Source organism: Hyla sarda, chromosome 8 (assembly GCF_029499605.1).
Source record: "Hyla sarda isolate aHylSar1 chromosome 8, aHylSar1.hap1, whole genome shotgun sequence".
Taxonomy (NCBI): domain Eukaryota; kingdom Metazoa; phylum Chordata; class Amphibia; order Anura; family Hylidae; genus Hyla; species Hyla sarda.
The window spans coordinates 233,762,966-233,781,412 of NC_079196.1; the positions used below are offsets into that span (position 1 = coordinate 233,762,966).

At 45.6% G+C, this 18,447-nt stretch overlaps 1 protein-coding gene across 1 annotated transcript; it reads left to right on the forward strand.

Moving 5' to 3' along the window:
* The first annotated feature begins 265 nt into the window (after nucleotides 1-265).
* On the forward strand, nucleotides 266-1,492 carry LOC130285398 (taste receptor type 2 member 8-like). The gene has a single exon (XM_056536759.1). It carries the CDS (start codon nucleotides 266-268, stop codon nucleotides 1,214-1,216), a length of 951 nt encoding a protein of 316 aa, XP_056392734.1. The 3' UTR covers nucleotides 1,217-1,492.
* The last annotated feature ends 16,955 nt before the right edge of the window (nucleotides 1,493-18,447 follow it).

Consider the following 18,447-nt stretch of genomic DNA (forward strand, 5'->3'; position numbering starts at 1 on the left):
ATGACGTCATCCTGATGTTTAGAAATATTTAGATCCTCAGAAGTTTTAGTTGCACACGGCCCGGCTCAGAGGACACAACACGTTTCATGATTGAAGGTTCTTTGTCCATTACTTGTCCTTCCTCAGTCCCCTCTCAGGACCACACGTCTTCCTTTCCTGGCACTCGTCATTCCTCAGTCCACTCTCAGGACCACACGTCTTCCGTTCCTGGCACTTACTCATTCACCAGAGCCTCACTGTAGGTGATCCTCACACAGGGATAATAATGGCCGGCCACAACCCACTGATCCTCATGTTCATTGTTATCCTCAGTCTGGAGACCATTTACGGACTTTCGTCAAATTTCTTCATCATTTTTTTTATTTTCTTTTTTCATGCCAAAGGACTGGACAAAAGTGTCAGTAACAAAATCATCTTGGCTTTGAGCATCTCCAACATTTTATATACCTGTGTGTCATATATAAACATTTTATTGTTCTATATTAATCCTATAGTTTTTCTGGAGACCTCCATCACCCCCGCTGTCTACGTCTTCGCCATGTTCATCATCACCTCCTCATCCTGGCTCACCGCCTGCTTGTGTGTCTTCTACTTCTTGAAGATCAACACTTTTAGGTCCGGCTTTCTCTCCCAGCTAAAGATGAAGGTCAGCTCTGCTATCCCTTGGATGATATTGATGTCGGAGCTTGTATCTGTTCTTACCGCCACCCTGAACATACTGGAGTTTATTCAGAAAGATGATCCCCCCAAGAACATCTCCTTGGTCCAGCTGGCCATGATGAAGGTGTCATCCAATGGGGTATTTTCCAGTAATCTCTACATCTCTTTTGTCAGCAGCTGCCTTCCATTTTTGATCAGTGTGGGGACCACGGGGGTCACAGTTTGGTCCCTGAATAAACACAGCAAAAAGATGGAGAAAAAACACACACAATCTTCTGCTGGGGTCAACATGAAAGCTTATAAAAATACAATCAGAAACATGATTCGTCTTCTCATCTTCTACGGAATATTTTATGTAACCTTGTTTCTTTTTTACTTTAACCTGTTTTCTGCAAATTCTACTGGGTTTTGGTTATTTCTGCTGGTGACATTTTTATATGCCCCAGTACAGTCAACTATTCTGATTTTTGCTAACGCCAAACTGAAGAAGGCTTGGATGAAGATCTTTCACTGCAACGTGACGTCCACTCAAGAAGAAGAAAGCAACATGGAATAATGTCCCCATTGTACGGACTCATCAATATGGGACTGATTGATCCCTCACCTAAACCTGACTGCTATAGTCATGGTCCCAGACCCATCACCCAAAATCCTAATCACCCAATTCTCATCATCCAATCCCCTTCACCCAATCCCCACCGACCAATCCACACCGACCAATCCCCTTTACCCTACTTTCTCTTTTTTTATGAGCTTTGTATATGTTTTACTTCATTACTATTAATGTAAACCATGTGTAATATAAGTTCTTAATACATACTACACTTTATTGCAGAAGGTGATGTCTATTTTGTTTTGTTTTAATCTCGATACCTTATGTAATTCTGTAATTTAGCATTTTATGTTTTTCTTGTTTGTTACTCAATAAAAATAGATTTGCCAAAAAAATAAAGGTATCAGGTCTAATTTGTCAATTATAATAGAACGCAAAGCTTGAGAGCAGAATTTAAAGTCTTTACTAAGAGCAGAAGATGAAGGACACTGAAGCCTGTGCTGGAGGTAATATTATATCCTCACATTTTACATACCACAAAATACAACAACATCTCCAGGTGATGAATGAGCAGATCTGAGGTAAGAGCAATAATATGAGATCAGGTCATAAACACCGACTCTGGTGCAGTCTAGTGCAACTAAGCAGAGCCCCCCCCCCCCCAGCCCCCAGCAGAGCAACTGGACCAGGAACAGAGCCCCCCAACAGAGAGCCCAAAGCAGAAGCAGAGTCCCCCAACAAAACAACTGAACCAGGAATAGAGCCCTCCCCCCTTCCCCAACATAGAGCCCAAAGCAGGAGCAGAGCCCCCAACATAACAACTGGACCAGGAACAGATCCCCCCAACAGAGCAAACAAGTCAATAATAAAGTTTAACCAGTTTATGCCAATTAAAATACTGGTCTCTTATGGGGCAGATGTGTTTTGGGGCCGCATTGTGACCCACAAGTGACCACGGCCTGACAGTCTCAAGAAATCCAGCTCAGATGGGTACCTTGTGACCGATTGGTCTTGGCTGCTGACACTTTGGAGTTGATCCCAGTAGCTAACCATAACTGTGGTGCATGATCCACACAGTGCCACGCTGTAATATTTGATTGGGCAACCAATGTCACAGCCTTATAAAGCTGTGTCCGTTTGAAGATGCTAGGACCGGGCCAGGGAAGACCATTCTAAAATAGGGGTAACTTGACCTAGTATGCAAAAAACCTTCTGACAATATAACTAAGAGTCTCCCACAAATACACAGGTAATCCATCACCTTACAGATAAGACACAGACAGAAATAACTTGTGCCGGAGTCTATCAAGTGATTACTAATACCGGGAGCTGTCCTCTTTATGTCTAGGTTAGTAAAGATGGCCGGCGACTCCCATGACAGTCCAAGAACTATTAAAGGGGTACTCCGGGTCTAAGACATCTTATCTCCTATCCAAAGGATAGAAGATATGATGTCTGATCGCGGGAGTCCCCAGCGGCGGCATGCAGCACCCACCTGTGTGAGCTGCACGCAGCGCTGGAGGCTCCAAGTCTGAAGCCTCACGACCACGGGGCCGTAGTATCTGACATCAGCTGCGGGACCCCCGTGATTAGCCATCTCATTCTCTATCCTTTGGATGCGGGATAAGATGTCTTAGGGCCGGAGAACCCCTTTAATTGAATGAAGAAAAATCCTGGTCTGCATCTGCAGTCCAAAGACTATTAAGTAATTACATTTTCCTGGTCTGCAACTGCCATGACAGTCCGAGACGAAATTGCATGGTTGCGGACAAACAGTCACTATTAGCCACATTTTTTGGACATGTCCCACATTACATAAGTTAAAAAAAGACATAAACAAACTGATCCAACTGATATCACACAAACCTGTCTCTCTGACTAATAAGTTAGCCCTTTTAAATCTAGGCCTACATACAGTGAATGTTGGGTATAGAACTCCCATTTGCCATATCATGATTGGATACAGGTTACAAACTGCTGCTGAATGGAAGACTTCCTCCATACCGTCTACAGCTGATATTATTGATGCGGTCAAATTGAATTGTTTCTTTGAATCAACGTATGGCTGGAAGATGAATAATGGAGCTGCCTGCGAGTCAAGATGGAGGAGTTGGACGGCACATTACCCGATGTCCTAAGATGTTATGATATTTGTGTACACTTCCCTGAGTATTATCTGTTAGGGATGAACTTAGGTCACGGCTCTAACATTTTCACATGTATGTGGGATAACGTCTATTATAGCACACACATCATTTATATAATTTTCCACAGCTTTTTGAGGTGAGAGAGGGGAGGAATACGGGATCCTGAAACGAGTGATAGCATTCATTGCTAATGTGATCCGGTACGACTATACAATACTGTATGATTTTACCATTAATTATCATAACTTAACTCATTGTTATATCGCTGAAACGTATTGACTATCCCAGCTTATACAATATCTGGTTGATATAATACAATTATACAGTTTGATGTTATAACCTCACCGAGTGATCCTCTCTTAAAGGAATATGCAATATTAATATGTACTTCTGTATTTCCTTTTCTTTTTATTTTGGTCATTGTGTTAAGTTGGCCGAACTTTCTGTTTGTAATAATTCTGAAAAATGTCAATAAAGATCATTTGAACCTCTCTATAGGTGACGCGCTTACATAACTTTCTTTGGTGAAGCCAAACTTTCTTTGGTGGATCCCATTCCACAGAAGCAGCTCTCCTATTATGAGAGTTAGGTGGACGGCTGAGGCCTCAAGCTTGCGGAAACCACGTAGCTACCTAACTCACCTCCCTAAGTGAGTAGTGATACACACAATGTACACATCACTTCTCTGCAGTGTTTGTCTGGTAAACATTTAACTATAAGTGCGTCTTAATGACACTCCTATAGTTAAATGTGACTCTTAGATGTCTTGACAGAGCGAAGAGCCATTGGCTCCTTACCTTGCCAACAACTCTTGGCAGGCAGCCACAAGGTGCCCGAGCATCCTTCCTCTGTGCTCCGGGTGCTGCTGCTTTTATTACCTAAGGGAGGGAGGGAGGCTGTTATTATTATCTAAAGAGGGCTGCTACTACCTAAAGGGTACTGCTACTACTACTACCTAAAGGGTACTACTACTACCTAAAGGGTACTGCTACTACTACTACCTAAAGGGTACTACTACTACCTAAAGGGTACTGCTACTACTACTACCTAAAGGGTACTTCTACTGCTACTACCTAAAGGGGGCTGCTATAGCTACATTAAGTGGGCTGCTACTACTACTACTACCTAAAAAGGACTGCTATGGCTGCCTAGAAGGGGCTGCTACTACTACTACCTAAAGGGGACTGGTGCTACTATATGCGAGGGGCTGCTCTACTACTACCTAAAGGGGGCTGTATCTACTACTACCTTAAAAGGGCTTCTGCTACTTCTACCTAAACGGGTGGATGCTACTACTACAACATAAATGTGGCCACTACTACTTCTACCTAAAGGGGGCTACTACTAGTACTTAACGCCAGCAACTGCTGTTACTGCTACCTAAAGGGTGACTGCTACTATTATATGGGGGGGGGGGCTACTACTACTATATGCAGGGGGCTGTTACTACCATAAATAGGGGGGATGAAACTATATGCAGGGGACTGCAACTATACACAAGGGGATCTACCTACTTGGAATAAGCCCTACCTATAAGGAGCTGCTACTGCCTACACTCTACTATGTGGGACACTAAATGGCTTATTATTACTTTTTAGGGCACTCTAGGTGCTAGAAAAGTTCAGAGCCTAATATATTTGCCTGGCAGGTTCTGTGGAAATGACTTGTGGCTGAAATGATAATTTATATGGTCTGCAGAGCCTGTGTACAGCCGATGTCACTAACGTCTGTGTCCAGTGGTTTTATTCAGTGTCAATACAGTTGTATAGTGTTTTTTTTTTTTATATAATAACAGTATAATCGTATTAGTCATTGCAGTAGTAATAAGTCGTCCAGATGTGGAGTTATCATTTTATGTCTTTAAACCCCAACTTGTGAGAACATTCTGTGTGCGCCCCTGGTGAGCGGGGATGAATACACTATATGCACTGCCCTTCTATTAAATTTTCAGGATAGGGGGGAGGGGAAGGTCAGGGACCTCATGATCGAGTTTCACCTAAGGCTTAACAGTCTACAGCCGCTGCTGCCATTCCAGCTGGACACAGACCCCTCTGCAGGTCTGAACATTATAGGACTTGTTGATGTGAAGGAAAAAAGTTTTTAGAATCACTCTATGTTGTCAATTCACAGGATTGGTTATGTGCCTAATCACTAGGGGCCCTACAGAACATGGATATTGTGCCCCCCTTATTGGAGTATTTTTAAACAACAACAAAGACGTGGTCTCAAATTGCAGGAGGTGCTCAACCCCTAATGCAGTTGTACAATTGTGCATTTATTCTGGGGGAGCAGATCCTGCCCTTGTGATCTGTTGCTAAGGGCGATCCCCAGCATAAAAATGCATACAATGGAGGATGCCTGCAGTAGACTACAAGTGCCAAAATAGCATCCTACATCAGATAGACGGTGTGGATGTGTAGTTGCAGCTGTGAGGCCGGCAACTATATCAGCCAACTTGGGTGGGGCTTGTATTCTGCCTCGCTCCTCCCATTGCATGTGTGCTCAGTCACGCTGGAGGGTATCTGGGAGGAAGTTGTGAGTCGACCGAATGCTGCTGTAATTGCCCGCTGGCCCCTGGTTCTGCTTATCACGCACAGGTAGGTTATTGTTAGGTCCCGCGCCACTTGAGAAACCTTGGCATTGGTGTGCGGGCTCTGGTGTGTCCTTCATATAAGGATACACTGGCGAATGTCTCAATTTTAACATCAGTGTTGAAGGATTAGCCAATGTCATTATATACATCTACCACAGTAGTGACCTAAATTCCTGTATTATTCCCCTTATTGGAGTAGTCAGTGACCATGTGCACAGCAGCTCCTCTCCTTACCCCCACAGTCACTACTTGTGGCCTCTGCCCTTGTATCTTCCTGGACAGATTGGGACATGGACAACAATGAATCCCCTTCTACAAGAAACATTAGATGAGATCATTTTGCATAGATTAAAAGACAAAGTAAACATGGAGGAGCGATGACTGAGCGGCCGACATCAATCATATATTTTTAGCAGAGAATACAATGCATTGGAAAAAGTTTTTTTTTTTTTTTGGTTGTAGTTAAAAAAAAAGTTTTCTCCAACAATGTTTGCTAATTTATTCAAAAGAGCAGATTTAAAGGGGTATTCCAGGAAAAAAAACTTTTTTTTTATATCATCTGGCTCCAGAAAGTTAAACAGATTTATGAATTACTTCTAAAAAAAAAATCTTAATCCTTCCAATAATTATCAGCTGCAGAAGTTGAGTTGTTCTTTTCTGTCTGGCAACAGTGCTCTCTGCGGACATCTTTGCTCGTCTCAGGAACTGCACAAAGTAGAAGAGGTTTTCTATGAGGATTCGCTTCTACTCTGGACAGTTCCTGAGACAGGTGTCATCAGAGAGCACTTAGACAGAAAAGAACAACTCAACTTCAGCAGCTCATAAGTACTGAAAGGATTAAGATTTTTTAATAGAAGTCATTTACAAATCTGCTTAATTTTCTAGAGCCAGTTGATTTATATAAAAAAAAAAAGTTCTTTCCTGGATAACCCCTTTAACGATGCAGGACGTATATTTACGTCCTGCGCCGGCTCCCGCAATTTGAAGCGGGATCGCGCTGCAATCCAGCATCATACCGCGTCGGTCCCGGCGCTCATCAACGGCGATGTGCGGTATTAACCCTTTAAAAGCGGCGGTCAAAGCTGACCGCCGCTTCTAAAGCGAAAGTGAAAGTGACCCGGCTGCTCAGTCGGGCTGTTCGGGACCGCCACGGTGAAATTGCGGCATCCCGAACAGCTGACAGGACACCGGGAGGGCCCCTATCTTCCTCCTCGGTGTCCAGTCGGCGAATGACTGCTCCGTGCCTGAGATCCAGGCAGGAACAGTCAAGCGCCGATAACACTGATCACAGGCGTGTTAATACACTCCTGTAATCTGTGTAAAAGATGAGTGTGTGCAGTGTTATAGGTCCCTATGGTACCTATAACACTGCAAAAAAAAATGTTAAAAAAAAAAGTGTTAATAAAGGTCATTTAACCCCTTCCCTAATAAAAGTTTGAATCACCCCCCTTTTCCCATAAAAAAAATAAAACAGTGTAAAAAAAATAAATAAATAAACATATGTGGTATCGCCGCGTGCGTAACTGTTCGAACTATAAAAATATATCATTAATTAAATTAAATTAATTAAAATTCCAAAGTCAAAAAAGCACATTTTTGGTAACTTTTTATACCATTAAAAAATGAATAAAAAGTGATCAAAAAGTCCGATCAAACCGCCCTGTACGTGGAAAAATAAAAAAGTTATAGGGGTCAGAAGATGACATTTTTAAACGTATAAATTTTCCTGCATGTAGTTATGATTTTTTCCAGAAGTGCGACAAAATCAAACCTATATAAGTAGGGTATCATTGTAACCGTATGGACCTACAGAATAATGATAAGGTGTAATTTTTACCGAAATATGCACTGCGTAGAAACGGAAGCCCCCAAAAGTTACAAAATGGCGTTTTTTATTCGATTTTGTCGCACAATGATTTTTTTTTCCGTTTCGCCGTGCATTTTTGGGTAAAATGACTATTGTCACTGCAAAGTAGAATTGGCGAAGCAAAAAATAAGCCATAATATGGATTTTTAGGTGGAAAATTGAAAGGGTTATGATTTTTAAAAGGTGAGGAAAAACGAAAGTGCAAAAACGGAAAAACCCTGAGTCCTTAAGGGGTTAAACTTTTCATGGACATATGTATAATAGACACTTGATATTTATCTCTGGCTCCGCCTATTTCTCTTGATCATCTCTGAGATGTTTCTCCACCTTGATCTTAGTCACCTGGGGTAAATTCAGCAGATTGGACATAATTTGTAAAGACACAGCCCTGTCTATATAAGGTCTCACAGCTGACATGTGCTGTGGAAAAAAACTGCCTGTGGAGCTCAGAGACAGGATCGTGTGGAGGCAGAGATCTGGAGAAGGGACAAAGACATTTCTGATGCACTGAAAGTTCCCGAGAGCTCAGTGGCCTCCATAATTCTTACATGGAAGAAGAGGGAACAACCAGGGCTCTTCCTAAACTGCCGCCAACCAAACTAACTTATTGGGGAGATGGGCCTTGGTAAGAGAGGAGACCAAGAACCTAATGGTCACTCTGGCTGAGCTCCAAAGACCCTGTGTGCAGATGGAAGAAACTTCCAGAAGATCAAAAACCATCACTAAAGCCTCCTCAATCTGGGCTTTATGGCAGGAAATGAGCCTCTTCAATATAGGGATAGTATAGGGCAGGTGACAGGCAGTGCCTGGTTTCCTCCAGACATGATTCTGCCCCCACCATGATCACTGTAGGGATGGTATTGGGCAGGTGATGGGCAGTACCTGGTTTCCTCCAGACATGATTCTGCCCCCACCATGATCACTGTAGGGATGGTATTGGGCAGGTGATGGGCAGTACCTGGTTTCCCCCCAGACATGATGCTGCCCCCACCATGATCACTGTAGGGATAGTCTTGGGCAGGTGATGGGCAGTGCCTGGTTTCCCCCAGACATGATGCTGCCCCCACCATGATCACTGTAGGTATGGTATTGGGCAGGTGATGGGCAGTGCCTGGTTTCCCCCAGACATGATGCTGCGCCCACCATGATCACTGTAGGGATGGTATTGGGCAGGTGATGGGCAGTGCCTGGTTTCCTCCAGACATGATGCTGCCCCCACCATGATCACTGTAGGGATGGTATTGGGCAGGTGATGGACAGTGCCTGGTTTCCCCCAGACATGATACTGCCCCCACCATGATCACTGTAGGGATGGTATTTGGCAGGTGATGGGCAGTGCCTGGTTTCCTCCACACATGATGCTGCCCCCACCATGATCACTGTAGGGATGGTATTGGGCAGGTGATGGGCAGTGCCTGGTTTCCCCCAGACATGATGCTGCCCCCACCATGATTAGTGTAGGGATGGTATTTGGCAGGTGATGGGCAGTGCCTGGTTTCCTCCAGTCATGATGCTGCCCCCACCATGATCACTGTAGGGATGGTATTGGGCAGGTGATGGGCAGTGCCTAGTTTCCCCAGACATGATGCTGCCCCCACCATGATCACTGTAGGGATGGTATTGGGCAGGTGATGGGCAGTGCCTGGTTTCCCCCAGACATGATGCTGCCCCCACCATGATCACTGTAGGGATGGTATTGGGCAGGTGACGGGCAGTACCTGGTTTTCCCCAGACATGATGCTGCCCCCACCATAATCACTGTAGGGATGGTATTGGGCAAGTGATGGGCAGTGCTTGGTTTCCTCCAGATATGATGCTGCCCCCACCATGATCACTGTAGGGATGGTAGTGGGCAGATGATGGGCAGTGCCTGGTATCCCCCAGACATGATGCTGCCCCCACCATGATCACTGTAGGGGTGGTATTGGGCAGGTGATGGGCAGTACCTGGTTTCCCCCAGACATGATGCTGCCCCCACCATGATCACTGTGGGGATGGTATTGGGCAGGTGATGGGCAGTGCCTGGTTTCCCCCAGACATGATGCTGCCCCCACCATGATCACTGTAGGGATGGTATTGGGCAGGTGACGGGCAGTACCTGGTTTTCCCCAGACATGATGCTGCCCCCACCATAATCACTGTAGGGATGGTATTGGGCAAGTGATGGGCAGTGCTTGGTTTCCTCCAGATATGATGCTGCCCCCACCATGATCACTGTAGGGATGGTAGTGGGCAGATGATGGGCAGTGCCTGGTATCCCCCAGACATGATGCTGCCCCCACCATGATCACTGTAGGGATGGTATTGGGCAGGTGACGGGCAGTGCCTGGTTTCTTCCAGACATGATGTTGCCCCCACCATAATCACTGTAGGGATGGTATTGGGCAGATGATGGGCAGTGCCTCGTATCCCCCAGACATGATGCTGCCCTCACCATGATCACTGTAGGGGTGGTATTGGGCAGGTGATGGGCAGTGCCTGGTTTCTCCCAGACATGATGCTGCCCCCACCATGATCATTGTAGGGATGGTGTTGGGCAGGTGATGGGCAGTGCCTGGTTTTCTCCAGACATGATACTGCCCCCACCATGATCACTGTGGGGATGGTATTGGGCAGGTGATGGGCAGTGCCTGGTTTCCCCAGACATGATGCTGCCCCCACCATGATCACTGTAGGGATGGTATTGGGCAGGTGATTGGCAGTACCTGGTTTCCTTCAAACTTGATGCTGCCCCCACCATGATGACTGCAGGGATGGTATTGGGCAGGTGATGGGCAGTGCCTGGTTTCCCCCAGACATGATGCTGCCCCCACCATAATCACTGTAGGGATGGTATTGGGCAGGTAATGGGCAGTACCTGGTTTCCCCCAGACATAATGCTGCCCCCACCATGATCACTGTAGGGATGGTATTGGGCAGGTGATGGGCAGTGCCTGGTTTCCTCCAGACATGATGCTGCCCCCACCATGATCACTGTAGGGATGGTATTGGGCAGGTGATGGGCAGTGCCTGGTTTCCCTGAGACATGATGCTGCCCCCACCATGATCACTGTAGGGATGGTATTGGGCAGGTAATGGGCAGTACCTGGTTTCCCCCAGACATGATCCTGCCCCCACCATGATCACTGTAGGGATGGTATTGGGCAGGTAATGGGCAGTACCTGGTTTCCCCCAGACATAATGCTGCCCCATCCATGATCACTTTAGGGATGGTATTGGGCAGGTGATGGGCAGTGCCTGGTTTCCTCCAGAGAGGAGGGAGCCCCCACCATGATCACTGCAGGAATGGTATTGGGCAAGTGATGGGCAGTGCCTTGTTTCCACCAGATATGATGCTGCCCTCACCATGATGACTGTAGGGATGGTATTGGGCAGGTAATGGGCAGTACCTGGTTTCCCCCCAGACATGATGCTGCCCCCACCATGATCACTGCAGGGCTGGTATTGGGCAGGTGATGGGAAGTACCTGGTTTCCTCCAGACATGATGCTGCCCCCACCATAATCACTGCAGGGATGGTATTGGGCAGGTGATGGGCAGTACCTGGTTTCCCCCAGACATGATGCTGCCCCCACCATGATCACTGCAGGGATGGTATTGGGCAGGTGATGGGCAGTACCTGGTTTCCTCCAGACATGATGCAACCCCCATCATGATCACTGTAGGGATGGTATTGGGCAGGTGATGGGCAGTGCCTGGTTTCCTCTAGACATGATGCTGCCCCCACCATGGTCACTGAAGGGGTGGTATTGAGCAGGTGATGGGCAGTGCCTGGTTTCCTCCACCCAAAAGATCTCAAAATGCATTGAGCAGGTGCAGACGCCTTAGAGCATTGACATGCCTTGACCTCATCACTATACAGAAGGTCACTTGTTATAGTCACTTGTTATGAATTAGACTCTCCTTTTCATACCTACAGCACCCTGGAATAATAGGTGCTATATAATAAATAATGTTAGACAATTATGGACAATTTAGTCTTATTTTAGTCCGAATAGTAGAGATCAGAGGGGTAAGGGAAGAGAAGATTTGCTGAAGCTTATGATGTGAGGTGGCGTGTGGTGAACACATTCAGTCAGTCATGCAAATCCTGGAAGTCATTTAATATATGAAGAGTTTCCATAGAAGTTTCCATAGAAGATTCCATACACAGTGAGGAAGCTCCTTAATCCTTCACTGAGGTCTATATAACACTCACCTGACACAAGACTTTTATTAAAGGATATTACTTCTATTGTTTATAATAAAAAGAAAAGATTCAAAAGCACAGAAATCCTAATAACCAGAAGTAGAGACGTGTGAGGACCATCTCCAGGCATGGACACCGGTGGACTGACATCTCTTATCTGTGTCTCACTATTAATACTAGAGACAAGTGTCGGGGTCCTGGCCAGTGTCTCCATTCTCATAATAATGATGTTTCTTAATGTATATAAAAAGAAAAACATCAAGATTGGAAATAAGGTCCGGATGGCTCTGGACTGACTAATGTCTTACTTTCCGTCTTCCTATCTGCCAGCACTTTCAATGATTTCCTCTGGCCGGTGACCTCCAGGACGACCTCCGCTTCCTACGTCTTATACTCCGTCACCATGTTCTGCATCTGCTCCTGTTCATGGCTTCGAGCCATCCTCAGCTTCTTCTACTTCATCAAGATTGTCAATGTTAACACCAAGTGTTTTATGTGGGTGTCCTGGGTAATCGTATCCTGGGTAATACTGGTGGCAGAAATAGTTTTTTTTGGGAGTATTTTTGGCATATTTTTTCTGACTGTCCCTCAACCAACCTCTAGTAACACCTCAGTCTCCTTGTACAGTATGATGGCTGTCAGTGACCACAGGAGCAGATTCATATATATAATAATAGTTGTGACTTGTTTGCCTTTACTCACTGTTTTGGTCACCACTATCACTACGGCCGTGGTTCTTACGCAGCACAGACTGAAGATGAAGCAAAATATGGAACCTTCCACCAAGCTGGAGACCTACAGGATTTTGCAGTCTTTGATCTTTTTTACTACATTTTACCCGGTGATGTTGCTTTTTTATTTGCCTATTTTTGAGGAGATGAGCCCAGGATTTTGGGCCTCTCTTGTCATTTTGGGTGCATTCCCCCCTTTTCAGGCTATGCTTGTTTTACTTGTGAACCCAAAGCTGAATTCAGCGTGGAAAGAAATGACTAAAGATATTAGGAGCTGTATCCAACAATAATGGAGTGATAAGAAAATGGTTTCTGGTAACGGCTTGTACCACATGTTCTATGGAATATTTCTCCACTATCCCATATTACCAATATTGTTATCACTTCCATAGATCATCATTACTGTCGCACATACAATGCTTCCTTCCATTCCAAAATCTCCTTTTTTGTGCACAATTTTCTGTCATTGGGTGTAAAACATAAAATAGTTCACCAGCCCTGAACATCCACCTTTCAGACAATAACTCTGATATTTCCTCAGGTCAGGAATCCACTGACTCGAAAAGTCATAATATCCCAAAAGCGTAACAGTCCAGTTAAGGTGCAGAAAATGTACAAAAAGTTTATTATTCTTCCGTTAAAGTTCTACATTTTGTCAAGTTTATCAACGACTCTTTTTTTGGGTCGAAAGCTTAGCACTTTAGTGGAGAATAAGATAACTTTTCTATATTTTCCACCCCCGGAATGGACTCTTTGGGGTATCAAACTCTGCTCCGTGTCACCTATGGGAGTAAATGAGCATCACAGACCAGTGTGTAATTCACAGATGGACACAGATTCACATGTGATTTCTTAGATACAATGGTGTTTCTGAACATTGAGTGAATAGTGACACAAAGAATGAAAGATTAAAGAAGGACATTTTTTCCCCACATTTCAGTTTGTTTATACAATATAATGTCAATGGCACTTAAGTAGTAAAGTAATAAAATTGTGTTATTCTGGTGAAAAGAAGTTTTTGCGGCTTATCGTAAAGGGGGGGGGGGGGGCTGGACCATGGGCACCGTCCTCTCTCCTTCATTGGCCCCCATAATACATTCCCCGTTTTCCTCATTATATGTAATTTTCTAGAAAAAATATTACCGTATATACTCGAGTATAAGCCGACCCGAGTATAAGCTGAGACCCCTAATTTCAACCCAAAATCCCAGGAAAAGTTATTGACTCGAGTATAAGCCTAGGGTGGGAAATACCTCATCCCCCCCTGTCATCATCCAGACCCGTCATTAACATCCTCATCATCCCCTTGTCATCATCCCACACATCCCCCCTTCATCATCCCCTTGTCATCATCCCACACATCCCCTTATCATCCCACACATCCCCCCTTCATCATCCCCTTGTCATCATCCCACACATCCCCTTATCATCCCACACATCCCCCCTTCATCATCCCCTTGTCATCATCCCACACATCCCCCCTTCATCATCCCCTTGTCATCATCCCACACATCCCCTTATCATCCCACACATCCCCCCTTCATCATCCCCTTGTAATCATCCCACACCCCCCCCTTCATCATCCCCACCCCCCTTCATCATCCCTTCACCCCCCCCCCCCTTCATCATCCTCTTCTCATCATTCGCCCTCAGTGGTCTTCAACCTGCGGACCTCCAGAGGTTTCAAAACTACAACTCCCAGCAAGCCCGGGCAGCCATCGGCTGTCCGGGCTTGCTGGGAGTTGTAGTTTTGAAACATCCGGAGGTCCGCAGGTTGAAGACCACTGCGGCCTTCAACATCATCCAGCCCCCTCTCACCCCCTTTAGTTCTGAGTACTCACCTCCGCTCGGCGCTGGTCCGGTCCTGCAGGGCTGTCCGGAGAGGAGGTGGTCCGGTGAGGAGGTGGTCCGGGTTGCTATCTTCACCGGGGGCGCCTCTTCTCCGCGCTTCCGGCCCGGAATAGAGGCGTTGCCTTGACAATGACGCATAAGTACGTTGGCAATGAACGCACCTGTGCGTCGTTGTCACGGCAACGTGACTATTCTGAGGCCGGGCCCGAAGCGCTTAGAAGAGGCCTCCCCGGTGAAGATAGCAGCCCGGAACCACTATCCCACTGGACCACCTCCTCTCCGGACAGCCCTGCAGGACCGGACCAGCGCCGAGCGGAGGTGAGTACTCAGAACTAAAGGGGGTGAGAGGGGGCTGGATGATGTTGAAGGCCGCAGTGGTCTTCAACCTGCGGACCTCCGGAGGTTTCAAAACTACAACTCCCAGCAAGCCCGGACAGCCGATGGCTGCCCGGGCTTGCTGGGAGATGTAGTTTTGAAACCTCTGGAAGTCCGCAGGTTGAAGACCACTGCGGGTGGGGGAGTTCACTCGAGTATAAGCCGAGGGGGGTGTTTTCAGCACGAAAAATCGTGCTGAAAAACTCGGCTTATACTCGAGTATATACGGTATTTACATTTTCAGTATTGCCATCTCCGTAAGGCATTGGCTCATGAAATGTTACACATGATCGGTGAACATGACAATAAGAAAAAAAGGAAGGACCTAAATTACCACTCTTAGTTAATCTTACCTTCATGAAAATGAAATAACAATTTTATAATCATAATATTGTTCATAATAATGTTTTTATGTTGTGAATGTTATAAGCTAAAAAGTACATAAATTAGGTATTCCTGTAATCGTACTGATTTTTTAACCTCATAAAAATTGGAGCAAAAAGCGATCAGTCACATGTGTCCCCCAGAATGGTACCAATGAAAAACCAGGTACTGATGGGTAGTACCTGGTTTCCTCCAGACATGATGCTCCCCCCACAATGGGAGGGGGTGTGATGGTGGGGGCAGCATCATGTCTGGAGGAAACCAGGTACTACCCATCAGTACCTGGTTTTTCATTGGTACCATTCTGGGGGACACATGTGACTGATCGCTTTTTGCTCCATTTTTATGGGAGAGGATGTGATGCAGCAATCTTTTCTTCTCTTGTGCTATTTTATATGTTTTCACTGTTAGTAGCGCTCCTATCATAATTATTGATAGGTTGAGCCCCCCTTTCTTTCAGGCGCGATGGTTGCGCAAAGACCTGTCACATCTGCAGGCACGATGGTTATACAAAGACCTGTTAAGTCTACAGGCACAATGGTTACACAAGGCCTGTCAAATCTACAGGCACGATGGTGACAAAGGGACCTGTCACCTGCAGTGGGTCATTACTCTCGAGACCAGTTTGGGTCGGAATGTAGAGTTCAGGGCATGACTGACTGTACAGTCAGGTTAAGTCTCCAGGTAAGGTAATTACATCAGCTTTGTGTTTGTCTACGGGAGTTATCGTGCCGCAAGATCGCTATCACCAAAGGTCTGTCATGTAGTCAGGTCCTTTGCTTATCAATTAACTAACAGTGCAATTTTGCCTCTTAAAGGGGTACTCCACTGCCCCAGCGTCCAGAACATTTTGTTCTGAATGCTGGGTGCAGGCTGCGGGGGTCATGACATCAAGGCCACACCCCTCGTGATGTCTACCGTGATGACTACCACGCCCCCTCCCATAGACTTGCACTGAGGGGGAATTGTATGACATCACGAGGGGCGTGGCCGTGATGTCACGACCCCCGCAGTCTGCACCCAGCATTCGGAACAAAACATTCTGGATGCTGGGGCAGTGGAGTACCCCTTTAATAGCAGGGACTGGGGGAAGTACTATGTTATACCTGACAAGCATCTATTGGTTTCCCTCTTGCCGTGATGTCATAGATAATCTTGTTAATAGGTGTTTATCAGCTAGTAGGTCAGCCTGGTCCTGTTTCAGTGTCGGCTCGTTTTCAGAGTTGGCGTGACCACTACAGCTTCTCAGTACCAGATACCACCTCATGTTGTTGCTAGTTGGTAGATGCAACCCTTCTGTCACGCAAGGTAGCGTTAAAGCGTACCTGTCAGATACAACATAAAAACATTTTTTTTAAATATGTCACTCAGTACCTAATCCTGACCATGTACATCTAATGTTTATGTGTCTAGCACCTTTATTTTTTTATTACACTTTTAATTTAGCTCACAAGTCTGAATTCCTCTCAAATGGAGGGGGCGTGGCCTCACTGTGCAGGTCTCCGCCCCCTCCCTCAGTATGCTCTCTGCTCACATCTCCCCTAGCATTAGCAAAACTACAACTCCCAGGTTGTCCTCACTGACAGTAGCGGAACACAAGCTGACAGTGGGAGGAGCCCTGCACTCACAGCTGTCAATCACGGAAGTGTGTCCATGACATAGGTGAAGACGCATGGACACAGCAGGACTAGTATGTGTCCAAGCAGGCAGGGGGGGGCAGTTGTTTGACTGGCTTTTTCAGAATGAAATACTGAAAATTTTCTAATGAAAGCAATTACAAAACCTATTGGTTATACATGCTTTACAACATATCAAAAGTTTTTGTATCTGACAGTGCCCATTTAAGTATAGGGTAGGGGATGTTTTATGCGGCTAGTGTGTGGTGTTGGTTATGATAACCATGAACATTGTCATTCATCCTAATAGGTTGATTTTTACCCTCGGTAAATGGCAAAACTCAAACTGCTTGGTAAGTTAATGTTTGTATATATAGGTTTGTATGAAACATTTACAGCCACAAGTACGAGTGTGAAGCCCCAAGTAAAAATCCTTTTTTTAGTGATCATGGGTTGCATATGTGTAAGCCTGGCTGGAAGTAGCAACCGCATCAAGGGTGATGGTGGACTGGTGGTAGTTGTTGTAGGCAGCGGACAGGAAAGAAGGCAGGGGTGGACTGGTGGGTGTGGTAGTAGTCGGCGTACAGATGGGGTGGTGGTAATACTGTTTAATTAGTGGCATCAGGTATAAATTCCTCACTGATCCAACGTCAAGAAGTACTCCAACGTAACAATGCTGCTGCTGCTGCTGCTTCTTGCAGGGTAGTGCTGGCAGGGGGAGTGGAAAGTGAAGACTGGACCCCGTACGTCAGGTGTTTGATGCTGGAAAGCTGTGGTAAACTGGCTGCGTAGCTTTTCTCTTCTCCCTATATAAGGTTGGTCATTGTCATCATCATTATCACTGTTATCTTGTGTAGGTTCCTCGTCCCCTTTCCCTTCAATAAATTCCATCTCTAAAGCCTCCTCATCCAAGTCCTCCTCACCCAACTCCTCAAGAAGAACATCTGTACTGCTGCCAGCAAAAGTGAACTCTCCTCTATCCCTCAATCATCCCCGGCATTACATCACTAATTCCACTGTTGTCCTTCCTGACAAATCTTGTTGGCTCTTTGAAACGTTTCATACATTTGACAGGTGTTCTGGCCCTACCACGACTTGGCTGACAATACCAATAACCTTCTGCTCTGAACTTGTCACCTACTCCTCACCTGGCTCCCACATCCTGTCTAACACTACATTTTTAAAAGCCTCATCATCATCCCTACCCCTCCTCCCTGGATGAACTACTGATGTCTAATCGGGGCCTCCTTGCTCCCCCTCAGCACATCCCCAATAGTGTTGAGCGGCATAGGCCAAATTCGAATTTGCGATATTTCGCGAATATATGGACGAATATTTGTCATATATTCGCTAAATTCGCATATTCCTAATATTCACGTTTATTTTCGCATATGCGAAAATTCGCATAAGTGAAAATTTGCATTAGAGAAAATTAGCATATGTAAATTTTCACATATGCGAAAATTCGTACGCCAGTCTCAC

What these genes read in the sequence shown, in the direction of transcription:
- LOC130285398 (XM_056536759.1), top strand. Translation starts at nt 266, where the DNA reads ATGGCCGGCCACAACCCACTGATCCTCATGTTCATTGTTATCCTCAGT.